The following is a 13,270-nucleotide window of genomic DNA, read 5'->3' on the forward strand; positions in this document are numbered from 1 at the left end:
TCTCAGAATATTTTGGCCAGCAACACAGCTGCTCATGTACTGTTGACGCCATTATGCCCACTGAAACCACATCCTTAAATGCCTTCTCTAACTTCACTTTGCCGTTAATTCTATTGCAAAGAAAACTGTGTGTATGCAACAGCCTCACAGACCATACCTGCCTTGTCTCCCTGTGGTGCTCCAGCTGCTGCCAAGAGGCATGCTCTGCAACCTCTCATTGCATGCCAGATCCAACAGCTGAGACAGGTACTTGCCTGAGACAGGGGAGTTTGAGAATAGCTCTTAGTCGCATGCTCAGGGCTGCTTTTAAGCTGACTTTGTAGCCTCAATTCTGGTTTTGGTGTATGCTGGGGCAAGAGGTGGAGCATGGTTTTTGGCGGCTTTCCCAGGCCCAGCATGGAGAAGGTTGAGGCCCATCCCAAGTGATCTTTGTACTGCTGATCATAGAAATTAAGGGCTGGAAGGGACCTCAAAAGATCATCAAGTCCAACCCCCCTGCTCTGGGCAGGAATACTGCTGAGATCAAAGGGGAATTCTTTTCAGGGCACATGAAAAAGCTTTTTTTCTCAGCAGGATGATGTGAGATATGTCCCCAAACTCTTGCTGGGAAGCCCCCAGGAGCCATGAAGGGCAGTGTAGTGACACAAAGGCAGGGGTGGTTAAGGATGGTTTGTTCAGTGTTGTTTTCTGACCTGTGTTCTGTGCTGCCGTACTCTAGAAATGATATTTCAAGTGAGGTCACGTGTTTGATCTTTTATCCCTTCACAGTTGTTCTGAGGGACTCCAGTAATTTTCTCTTTCCTTTTATCGTAAAATTATTTTCTGTTGATCTAGATACAGAAAGCAGAAGGTACTCGTAGCTGACTTGTAGCTGGGCAGATAAAATCCTTCCTGTACCCTTTGTAAATGTTTTGTAACTAGTTTTGGGGTTGGTTTTACTTTTCCTTCTGGATGTTTTTAACCAGCTGCCTGGTTTTTCTCTGATTTTTTTTTTCTCATGTGCCTGCTGCAAGACGTGTTGGCCGTACCTTTGCTTAGGATTTCTCATTGTATTTTTTTTCTAGAGAACCCAGCGGAGAGATTCTTTCATGCCACATGTTTCCTGTGATCCCTGACACCGCAGCTGTCTTTGGTGTCATCTGAGACCTTGAGCATCAGGCATAATCATGGGAGATTCTCCAGCTGACGTGATGGATGGGTGTGCAGGTACATGCTGCAGAGACACGCAGACAGAACTGGCAGAGAGAGTAGCAGCTATAGATGTGGCTGTTGGCCCTGATATAAGTGACCAAAATTCTCAAGAAGCAGGAGAGCAGAATGACGCAGTCTTTTCAGATAATGTAAAAAACATCCAGAGGAATGGGGTCAACAGTGATACAGGAACAAATGAATCTTTACCTTCCCAGGAAGATGATGATGCCAACCAAATGAATGTTCCCAAGAGAGGTCCCACAAGACCTGTTCTCTCCAGTAGGAAGTTGTCTCTTCAAGAAAGAGCTACAGGAAGCTTCCTGGGTTCTACCAATGCCCCAGGATATGGTCCTTATGCAACAGGACCCTCACCACGGATAGTGAGGAGACCAACAATAGAGTCTAATCGGGTCTCCATATCTGACGCAGAGGTACGTTTCTTTTCTGTTGAAATGCTGATGCCATGGTTGGGTTGATGTCTGCTGGTAGGAGACTAGCCTTCAAAGCTGAGCATTTTGTAAGTGCTTATCTCCACAAGTTAAAAAATGTCTGAGAATAATAAGAATTTGCAATAAACAATTCGTAGCGTTGCACAGCTGGTAGCCCTAAGTGACTGTATCTATGACCTTTGAGAACAATCATTACTGCTACTATCAGTGGGCCACCTGATTGAATTGGGCTTATTTCAGCAAGCCCATTAATAGTTTCACTGAAACTAATTCCTCCTTTGTTTCTATACCACTTGAATATGAGAAGTAGCAACCTTGTAGCTTAAATGTGATAGCCCTTAATGTTGCTTTTTTTAAAGGGTAGCCCTTCAACTGAAGCTGAATAGATTTCCATAGGCTTTTTTTAACAACGTAGTTTATATGCTGTGGCAGTTCAGGCATTATTATTATTTTATGGGTGTATGCATGTGGAAATAAGGCAATTCCCATCAAACTCTGCAGGCACGGATGTGGGCACTGCAGATGCTATTTGATTTCTAAGGGAACATAAAGCTATTGGGATTCCCTTTCCTGATTTTTATTTTTTAAGCACATTTTTATTGACTTATAAAAGTAGTTTACCAGGTAGAAGCTAAGGTTCCTCAGACAGTGCAGCCAGGACTATGCGAGTCCTTAGGCAGGTCTGTGAATACAGGGGGGGAAGCTATAAAGACTCTATTCAGATTGTGCAGTCCTATTTCACACTTCAGAGCCCACCATATAAAATGAGATATGCAGCAGTCTGCAGCGATACTGCAGGCTGTACGGCATTTGAATAACTGAGGAAGTCCTTGCAGACCATGCTGAAACTTTTTGATAGGGCTCTCTCTGAGAGCAGGACATGATGAAAGGCATGCATTCTCTTTGTAAGCTGTGTAACCCACTCACAGGATAACACAACTTCATTTGGGCCTTCTAAAGCTTCTCTGGGCAAAGCACTGGGGAATAGCTTAGTGGTAGGAAGAAAAGACAGGGATGGGCTGATCATTTCTATCTATAATGTGTGGGGTTCCAGGATGCATAAATGAGAATCACCACCAGATTTCTCAAGTCCTTGGCTCCAAGACTGGTTGTAAATTCTTTTTAGTTGGAAAAGGCTGAGGCTGGGAGAGAGGCCTGGAGCTGGAGGCTGTGGCAGGCAGGCAGGAAAATAACAGCAGCAGTAGGAGGACAGTCAGCAGCCAGAGACACAGCAGCTGTCTGCCTCCCACCCCTCTGCCACCTCTCACTCAGTTCCAAGATAAGGGACTTTTCCTCTCATGTTAAATGAGAGGAATATGAGGGGAGGGAGTGCTGACTTTGTTTTGGAAACATAAATACGGTGTTGGTTGGAGGAGGTTTTTTTAGGTATGGGATGGAATACCAGGTCAAAGCAAATGAAATGAGAGGATGAGACCCTCACTCTAGCTTGGCTGTTAATTTGGGGATTAGGACTCTTGCTGTAATGTAGGAATTGGATTTAAAGAGACTTAAACTATGGTTTTTCACATTGCAAGGGAATGTCTAAGAGATCTTGTTTTTCTTTTTTGGTGGAAGAAAAGCAACTTCCAAATACTGAACACCCTTCACAACATGGAATTTGTGTTTTCAGCCTCTACGTACTTTCTGTTTGGTCACTTTGCTGGTGCTGAGCTCTTTGTAAAAGCTGTCTTTGCTTGTGGATGCCAAATACTTTAAATAACTTCCTGGTTTTATTTAATTTTGGCCTAGACATACTTCTTTTCCCATGTTCTTCTTCCTCTTTTGTTTCCTGTTGCCCTTTCATGCTCCTCTTCATTCAGTTCCTTCTTTCTCTGCTGCTTGGGGCTGGACAGCTACCAAGAGAATGCAGTTTAGTGACAAGAGGCAAGGATTTCTTAGGGTGATTTTTTTTTTTTCTGTTTTTTGAGGACCAACTGTATAGTTGGGAGAAAGTTAGACAAGTTTCCAAATGCAAGACGTTCTGTCTCCAATAAGATGTCACCCTAAGAAAGCCTTGCCTCTTGCATACTTTCTGGACCATCATGGCTACAACATCACTCTTACACTACCATTCAGCTACAATTAATTTTTAGGGCCAGATTTCATCATCTTCTGTTCATATAGATTATATGAACTTAGGGTCTCCTCCTGCCTCTTCTCTGTGGCAAGGAGCTCGCCTCTGTCCATGGAGAAGAGCAAACAGCATTTGGGCACTGTGCCAAGGGGGGCTGAGGCGTCCCTTCTCCTCGCAGGGTGCTCTTCCTACAAGGTCCCTCTGAACCACTGTACCAGAAATGTCAGATGGTGGTAGAGAAGAGGTGGTGCAAGGTGGAGGAGTGCCCTGTGATTACACAGGTCTTATGGCCTTGCCCTGCGAAGCGGGGTTTGCTGCTCCAGCCCTGAGGTTGCAGTAGGAAGGTGGTTCTCAGCTAGGATGCTGTGGCATGCTGGGGTGCTTTGAGAGCCTTTCAGGGATGCTGCAGGGTGCCGTGCCATGCACTATTAAGTGTGCAAACATTATTCACAAAATAAACTTACAGCTTGCAGACAGAAATTCATAGCGTTAAAAACATTCATTCTGTTATGGTCTCTCTGAGCGAAAGCTAAGTGCTGGCATTTTCTAAGGGATGCCTTGAGTCTAACAAGGTTGAGAACCACTGCAGTTGGAGGTGGCAGAGCCGAAGGGACTGGGGAGTCTTCACTCCTACATAACACCTGGTTGTATGCTCCAGAAGAGGGCAGTTCCTATGGGCTTTCTGACTGCAGCATTGCTGGCAGATACCCTTTCTCCCTGGGGGCCACAGCTGTAAGATGCCAGAACAGAGTAACTCTGCCATGTAGGGCCTAACTCTGCAACACTCTTGTCTCATGGTGTCTTCAGCTGCCTGCATCCCTGAATGTAGGAGAGTTCAAGGGCTAACGGTGCTCAGGGGTGCCCATGATGGGCCTAGGGGTGTCTGCATTGCTTGCTCCACAGAGAAGGTTTTACTTCTGTCATTGGGGGAAAGGCAGTGAAGGGAGTATGGGAAAAGGAGTGGGTGATGCCAAAGACGGAAGGATTCAGAGCTTGTTAGGAGGGAGAGAATGGGGACTAAGGATGGAGAAAGAGATAGTAACATCAAAAGCTTCAGAAAATCAGCTGAGCAGATGCTTTACTGTTCCCAGCCGATACTTAAGACTAACTCTTAACATCTTCTACCTATGTAAACCCACTGTAGGCAATGGAGTGTCACTGAGGGGAGACTAGGTCCATGGACCTATAGTATATGGACATGTTGTGGGCTTTGAGTCCTTTGTAACAGAAGAATTGCTCTATTGGTTTTCCATAGTGAAAAAACAATTGAAAGCTAAGAGCGGGCATTTTCCAGGGGGTGGTTTGAGTCTAATAAGGTTGAGAGTTGTTGGGCATGAGGCTGGAAGTCCAGACTCTGGGTTCTAATACAAACTCTAACACTTGTGACCTTCATTAGCAACCTGGAAGATGTGGGGGAGTAGACCCTCACCAAGTCTGCAGATGACACTAAGCTGGGGGGAGTAGCAGATACACTGCAGGGTAGGGCTAAGATTCAGAGAGACCTGGACAAACGGGAGGATTGGACCAAAAGAAATCTCATAACATTCAGTAAGGGCAAGTTCAAAGTCCTACACGTAGGATGGGCTGGGGACTGACTAGCTAAGCAGCAGCTCTGCAGAAAAGGACCCTGATGGATAATAAACTGGGCAATAAGCTGACTATGTGCCGACAGTATGCTCTTATTGCGAAGAAGGCTAACGACATACAGTCGTTAGTAGGATGTTGTAGATTGAGAATAGTGATTCTTCCCCTCTATTTGGCACTGGTGAGGCCATGTCTGGAGTACTGTGTCCAGTTTTGGGCCCCACGCTACAGAAACAATGTGGACAAATTGGAGAGAGTCCAGCAGAGAGCAACAATAATAGTTTGGGGGCTGGGGCATGTGACTTTTAAGGAGAAGCTGAGGGAACTGGGCTTATTTAGTCGGGAAGAGAAGACCGAGGGAGGTGTTTAATAGTAGACTTCAACTCCCTGAAGGGTGGTTTCAAAGAGGATGGAGCTAGACTGTTCTCAGTAGTTGGCAGATGACAGAACAAGGAGCAATGGTTTCAAGTTTCAGCAAGGCAAATTTAGGTTTGATATTGGAAAAACTCTCACGCGGATGGTAGCGAAGCACTGGAACAGGTTACCCAGAGAGGTGGTGGAATCTCCGTCCTTGGAGGTTTTTAAGACGTGGCTAGACAAAACCTTGGCTTGGATGATATAGTTAGGGCTGATCCTTTGAGCAGGGGGTTGGACTGAAAGGCCTCCTGAGGTCCCTTCCAACCCTAATTTTCTGTAAATGTCAGTCACCTTTGTAGTGCCTTAGTTTTTGCCATCTGAAGAATGAAGAAATCTGCTTGCTCCCTCTGTAAAACACAAACTATTTGTTTAAACTGTTGCTCTTTTTTTTGCAAGTCACTGTTGCTGTGGGGTAGGAATTCATTGTACTCTAGCATTAACAGGAAGATGTCTGAATGAAGCAGACTCAGTATTTGGTATTTTAATAACAGATTCTGGGAAGCCTATATGACTTCCCTACATCTTTGTTGTTATTCTGCAGTGATTTTCACTGTGCTGGGAATGAAGCTTGTGGTAAATGTGTTTCAAGGTAATTGCAGGGGAATATATTTTATAACCAGCTCTGATCTATAGGGAAATTCAAACTACTCAAAATCCTCTCGTATTAAATCGATATCTTGGTCAATAGACGTATTTTTGGCGTGGAAAAGAAAAGGCTTAGTTTGAAATGCAGATGCAGAGACTTCTATTTCCCTGTTCCAGCAGCAGTTTTTATCGTGCAGTGCTGCATTTTTAATGGTCACTTTGACGTAACTATTCAGAGCCTTGCTACACTGCACCTGAAATACTTAATACGACTGCATTCAGTGGAAGGCATCATTCATATTAATGGAGAGTCAGTACAGCACAGAAAGGTACAAGGATGCATTGGGAGGGAGGCTACTTCAGAGGGTCCCTGTGCTGTTTTTCAAAGATGGCAAAATGATGATTTGGGTTTTAGAGGAAGTCTTTCAATTTACTAACCCGATCTTGCTGTCTATTGTTTCCATTTTTGTTCTTTATGACGTGATTTTGCTATACAAGCTGTTCTCCTTCAAAATCCTTCAGGTGCTCCCACTCCCTATGCTTCTCTGTCCAGAGACTTTAGTCTCTGTCATTCAGTGTACTTTTACAGAGCCTACCATGATAGAACTCAGAACTTAATGGGAATTTGTTATTATAGAAATAATAATGATGGTATCTTCTTGTTGTTCACTTTCTAGGCCAGTTCCAACCTGGTTTACACCCAGTGGAAACCCTTGTACCACAGTCATTTTCAAAAAAGATTTCAACAAAAAAGGCTCTGCAGTGGATGATACTATACCTCGTGTTTAATTTTTGTCTGAATATTGGGGAAGTTAGAACTATTGCTGGGACCCATGTGTACTGCCCATGTCGAGATGAGAAGATGCCCTAGGAAAGGTCTTGGATAGGAATGTGTGGTCATTCTCAAACCACAAAACAAAGGACACGGACCAGAAAAAGAAATGGAGGTTGAATAAGGGAAACCTGTTATAACATGGCACTGGAAAGTAAGCATTAAAAATGGTTGCTTCCACTTCAGAGAGCAGGATTTCCCCAGTCTTGTAAGAGGTGGTAGGCAGAGCAGAAAGATGGGCAGTTGCATGGAACAGAGCCTAAGCTGAATGCTGGGTAATGCTGAGGAGCACATGTTTGATATCTTGAGGAGAGGCAAGAGAGCAAATGACTAAAGCAATGAGCAACCATCCTTTACACCACCTCCCTGAGGGCTCTCCTCGGGTAAGGATGGACATCATGCTCAGGGCTGTACAGTGCACTAACCACAGGTAGTTCCTTTCTTGGCATGCTTTCGGTCAAAAGGGGAGAGGCACAAGAGATGAAGGTGCTACAAGAAGCCCAGAGGACAAACAGGACATTTCAAGCTTGCACTGTGGTATTATTTAGTTGGTCCTCATGGAGCTTCATTGAAGAAGTTAGCCATGAGGATGGATTTGAGTGAAGAAGAGATAATGACTTGGCAGAGTGGAGTCACAGGGGCAGGTATTCAAAGGACCTTGGCTGACTCCACACTGAGACTATGGGGGGTGGGAATGAGACCACTGATAGTGTGATTACCAGGGATCCTGGTTTTCTCTGATCTAAAAAAATCCCCAATTTTCGGTTTAAAAAAAAGTAACCCCAAATCCACATTTTTCCATGATTAAAACAAAACACCATTATATAGATATATCTATATATTAATGGTGTTTCATTTAAATCATGGAAAATGTGGATTTGGGATTACTATTTTTTTTTTTTAACTGAAAATTGAGATTTTTTTTAAATTGGAGAAAACCAGGATCCCTGGTGATCACACCATACTTAGCAGCTGCTTCTGCCTTCTCTGATTTACTGAGGAAGTTTGAACTGAGGGGCCAGGAGGGAGCTGAGGGTCTTGCAAGATTGAAGAGCCCCAGGTTGCAGTGCAAATGACCTTTCATAAGTTCATTCCCCACACACTTGTAGTATAGGCTTTGGTGACCTGTGTGTATTAAGGCAGTTTTGAAGCTGCTCTTTCCCCTTTGCATTGACTGCTTGGAGTCATCAATCAATGTCTTTCCGGAGGCAGTACATCCGTCATTTGGTGCTAGCAGTCATTACAGTAAGTTATAGTCTTAGCAAAAACGAAGATTAAATCTGTGAACATCCAGACTTTGTCAGCTGCACATGGTCGGGTTTCATCAATCAGAAGCCAAGATGAATGGTGCAGCTGCACACTGGGACACATCAAAATGTCCTGTGTTGCTGATTGCGATCCAGGATTGGCTCTGCTTTCATTAACCAACAATAGTGGGAATTACAGCAGTTCGGTGCCTTGCCACCAATAATCCCCTTTATCTTTAATTTAGAGAAACTCTAGGAAATAGGCTGGAGGGACATGAAAAGGGTGACATCACAGGTGCAATTTCTTTGTAGAAGAGCCGGTTTTATCCTTAGAGAGACTCTGCCAAGGTTTTGGGGTCATCCTTCCTTGCCCTGGGGGCTAAGTGGAAATTAGTTTTCAGGAGTGGGGTCGGTTATTCATGGAGCAGGGAGTGGTGAAGATAAATTTATTCACTTCTCCTTCCTAGGTGTCAAAACGCCATGAAAGGAGTGCTACCCTGCTCTTGCCTGCTTGAGTTTGAAAATCCATCAGTGCATTTGCTTTTGTAATGCTGTCATCTTAGCCTTAAGAAAAAATCACAAGAAAAGCAGCAAGGAGGAAGAGGACCCATCTTTTTCTGCATTAAGTTTTTGGGGCATCTTCAAACTGGGTGGAGTAAGATGCCATTTAGGCATCTAAATCCACTTAGGCACCTAATAGGTGGAAAAGGATATGACAAAAGAGTTTAAGGTCACCTAACAAATCTTTGCAAACCTGGGACTGGGCCACAGGTCTCCTGACTAGTGTCTAGTGTCCTACTTGCTAAACCAACGGTTCTTAATCTTTTTGATGCCATAGCCCAACTAAACATGATACGTAACCTCTAGAACTGGAAGCTGTACCATTGGAAGCGTTGTTGTGCAGTTGTCTTTAGTATGGTGCTGTTGCTCAGTTTACCTGAGTTAGCTATGATTTGTGCTCCCTCCCAAACCAGTAGCAGTCTCTGCCCTTGTAGGCCACCCACAGCACCTCTGCAGTTGACCTGTGGGCTGTGGCCCACCAGTTGGAGAACCATTTTACTAAACTAGGGGTTTTCAACCTTTTTTCATTTGTGGACCCCTAAAAAAAATTGAATGGAGGTGCAGACTCCTTTGAATTGTAAGTGGGGGTATTCACATACTTTTGACTGATCGTAATCATCTGTCATGGACTCCTTACACATAATCTGTGGACTGCCAGTGGTCCATGGACCACAGGTTGAAAACCACGGTACTAGGCCATGAGGTCTCCTTCAGTTCTAGCTATCCATGAACCCAGTTCACAGCTTCCTTCCCATTACAGACAACGTAAGAGGATGGACTGTGGTGGTGAGTTTGCTGAAGTTCTCCTTTGACTGTGATGATGGGACTGAAACCTGATTTACTGTGAGGATAACGCAGGTTCCTGTACTTGGGAAATGACTGGAAATGGGAATTTCTCTCTGAAAAATCTCATTACAGACTGACTTTGAAGCTCTTCATCACCATCTCTGATGGGGCTTTTATTATACAAAACAGCAGAGGTGTGACAAGTGTAAGGACACAGGTTTTCTAAAATACCACATGAGAGCACCGCTCATTGAAAATGCATTACCCATTCTTAACTGCTTGCATTCCCCCCCACCTCCCACCCAAAAAATCTGTAGGCAGCTCAGGAAAATATCATGTGGGGCGTGGGTAGAGTTCTGCAGAAAAAAATAAAGGCCTGTTTCCCCCATTTCCCTCATCTCCTTGACTCCCCGCCTCCCAACACTCCCTTATGTATTGTTAATTAAATTATATTTCTCTCCTCCAGATTCTCCTGATTGACTGAAGTGTCCTTTTATTTCTTTCACTCCATTCTCTCTCTCGCCCCTGCATCTCCTTCTGCCTGGTGGTTTAAATCCCCCATTTCCCAAGAGCCTGCCTGTTCTCTCCACCCCCTAGGATCATTGATAAAGTCGTTCCAGCTGCTTCTTGCTCATGCAGCCCAGTGTGGGTTAGCAGAAGGTTAGAGCAATATGGTGCTTAGCAGAAGCAGAGTGGATGAAGTCAGGTAGGTGTGTGGTTGCTTCCTCCCTTCTCAGTGCTGCTGCAGCAGAACTAAGGCCAACTGGTTCAGGAAGCAAGACTGAAGACAGACATGGCCTTTTTAGTGTTGGCTACTTTCCTACAGTTGGTATCCTCAGCCTAGCCATAGGGACACCGGTGTGTGGTTTACAAATTAGGAATAGGAATCCTTCACTTCAGCAGGAAGTGAGGGCCATTGGCACCTTGCAAGACCCCGTGTTCCAAAAATTATGGGGGGGTGGGACTTCTTTACTTTATGAGAAATTTATGTGACTCTAGTTAACTTCCACCCACAAAACACTGAGGACCTAACACAGCATTTGCCATCATCATAGGTTGCTCTCCTTGTTGCCATAGCCCTTTTACCCTGTGTCTCTTGTCTGTGTAGTCCCTTTGGCTGTTTAGGGTGCAAGCTGTTTGTCTAGCTTTGTACTGTGTTTCTACAGTAGCTAACAAAGTGGAGCCCATTCATGGCTCTCTTCTTGCTAGGTGCTGTTTTAATAAACATAATTAATAAGTTGCTACCTGATAATGTACCCTGCTTAACTAGTATTACATTTGCTTATTCTTTTTTTTAAATATTATTGAACACAGAGAACATAGATCCATAGAGTCTACTGTAAGTCCAGAACAGACCTTTGGGATCATCTAGTCTGTACAACAGAAGCCAAAAGAGTTCCTTGAATTAATTCCTGTCTGAAGTCCAGTACTTGGGGTTGAACTAAAGCATCTAGTTAAAAAACAAAAACAAAAGTCCAGTCTTGCTTTTGGCTAAGTACAGACAGTCAAAAAGCCTAAGGCTGAATTGATTCAGTCTTTGCAGAGATTAAACTGACTGCACCTCGCACCCCTCCCCACTCCCCAAAGCCATGGAAGCAACTTTATGGTTGATGAGTCTCCCTTCTGGTGCTCTTCCTACTGGTAATATTCCTCCCAGTTCTTTTGAAGAAGGAGATGTGTAGAGACCAAGGAGCTGGTGTGGTGACAAGGGGCGTTCTGCCAAGTTCCCAAGGGCCTCTGTGAGGTCTGAGAGCTAATAGTTGTGGTGAAAGTATTAAGTGTTCTGCAGAATTCCTATAGTTAGGTCACTGTAAGCACTCCAGCTACAAATCAAAGAATGGAGGAGAGACTCTCTCAAGGAAGCAAACCAGCTGAGGTTTCCCCATGGGACTGTTTCAGACTCAACATTAGGAAAAACTTGTTCACAGTCAGGGTGCCCAGACTGTGGAATAAGCTCCCTCCAGAGGTGGTGCAATCACCTACTCTGGAAATCTTCAAGAGGAGACTGGACGGTCACCTTGCTTGGGTCACTTGTCCCCAGTTGTCTTTCCTGCTTGGTGCATGGGGCTGTACCCGATGATCTTCTGAGGTCCCTTCCAGCCTTACAATCTATAAATCTATGTAGCAGACATAAACAGACATTTACTTTCGATTTCAGGCACAGCATGGACTGTGCGTTCACTTCTTCTTCCTGCTGCCCCTGAGGTCTCTGGGATTTGTAGTCCAAAGTTACAGCAGCAGGACTCTGCAAGGTTGCTCATCACTTCCTCTTCCTGCTTCCAGGTTCCTCTGGGATTTGTAGTCCACAGTCGCAGCCAGCAGTAGGTTTGAGTGGGGGGAAAGGGTATTTAACCTCCCTTTCTGGCCCTAGACCCCAGCTGGGGTTTGCCTGGTGGGGCAGTCCCCCTCCCCTTACCACAGACTAGGCTGTTTCCCCAACCAGGTTTGCCACTCCCATCCCCACCCCCACCCCCTTGTTACCCAGCCCTCACTCCTCCAGCTAGAGAGCAGAGGGGTGAGGCCAGCCCTGCTCTCTGCAGTAGACAGCCCAGCCCAGGGCTACAAACCACTTTGAAATTGGTTTGTGTGCACTAAGCTTCTGTTCCATGACAAGTTTCTGATCACTTAAACCAATTTATATGCAACTTCTGTCCCTAGCCTTTAAGACTTCCTGTGACAAACAATCTACCAGAATCCTTAATAAGTAGGGGTACACTGATACATCGGTGCATATTGTATCAGGACTGATAAATTGGTCCATACTGTATCAGCACCGAGGAAAATTGACATTAATGGCAGTCAGCTTTTTTTGGCTGATTTGGCTGATAATGTCGCTGACAACAGCTGTGTGCATGGGCACAGCCACAGCATGCACACAGCCAGTATAGACTGGCAGCGTGGAGAGCAATATCTGGCCAGTAAGTCTGTTGGGGGAGGAGGGATGGGGGGGCAGATCAAGGCCCCCATGGTGAGGAAGGGAGTGGGGCTGGGGCAGGGGCAGGCACTGCCCAGCTAGGGCAGGGCATGAGATGGAGCCGCAAACGGCTTGTTCAGGGGTCTGTGGCGGGGTGGCTCCTGCTTTTCCTACACCCTGGGGCATGTGCCCCCCAGATTTGTCTATATGGCGAGGGTGGGCTGCTGCTGTGCGCTCAGGGCTGGGGGCTGCGCCAGACTGTACCTGTCAGGGGGATGCATTTGGGGCAGGTGGCAGTGCTGGGACGGAGGTTTATGGGGGGGCTAAAGCCACCCCAAAATTTGCTGTAGCCCCTCTCCCAGCACTGCCACTGCCCACCCTGAATGCAGCCCTGGTTCAGCCCTCCCTCTGGGAAGAGACCATCGCTGTCCCTGGTTCCCAGCCCACAGCAGCAGCCCACCCTTGCCCCATACACAGATCTGGGGAGCACATGCTGCCATTGCCTCCCCTAGGAGTGCGTGCATTGGTGGGAGCCACCTCTCCCCTCCCGCCCTGTGCCTCCCAGATGAGCTGCTCACAACTCCATCCCACACCCAACCCTGCCCCTGCCCCACTACTTCTGTCACTGTG

General features: G+C 45.7%; 1 protein-coding gene across 1 annotated transcript in view; it reads left to right on the top strand.

The window, feature by feature from the left end:
- Positions 1-886: 886 nt before the first annotated feature.
- Positions 887-13,270, top strand: part of CAMKK1 (calcium/calmodulin dependent protein kinase kinase 1) — a 169,958-nt gene continuing 157,574 nt past the window's right edge. Inside the window, exon 1 of the mRNA XM_019511430.1 lies at positions 887-1,622. Coding sequence (XP_019366975.1) covers positions 1,167-1,622 — 456 coding nt within the window. The 5' untranslated portion in view covers positions 887-1,166. The remainder of the gene's footprint in view (positions 1,623-13,270) is intronic.

Source organism: Gavialis gangeticus, unplaced genomic scaffold, assembly GCF_001723915.1.
Source record: "Gavialis gangeticus isolate Ggan-Ray unplaced genomic scaffold, GavGan_comp1, whole genome shotgun sequence".
Classification (NCBI taxonomy): Eukaryota; Metazoa; Chordata; order Crocodylia; family Gavialidae; genus Gavialis; species Gavialis gangeticus.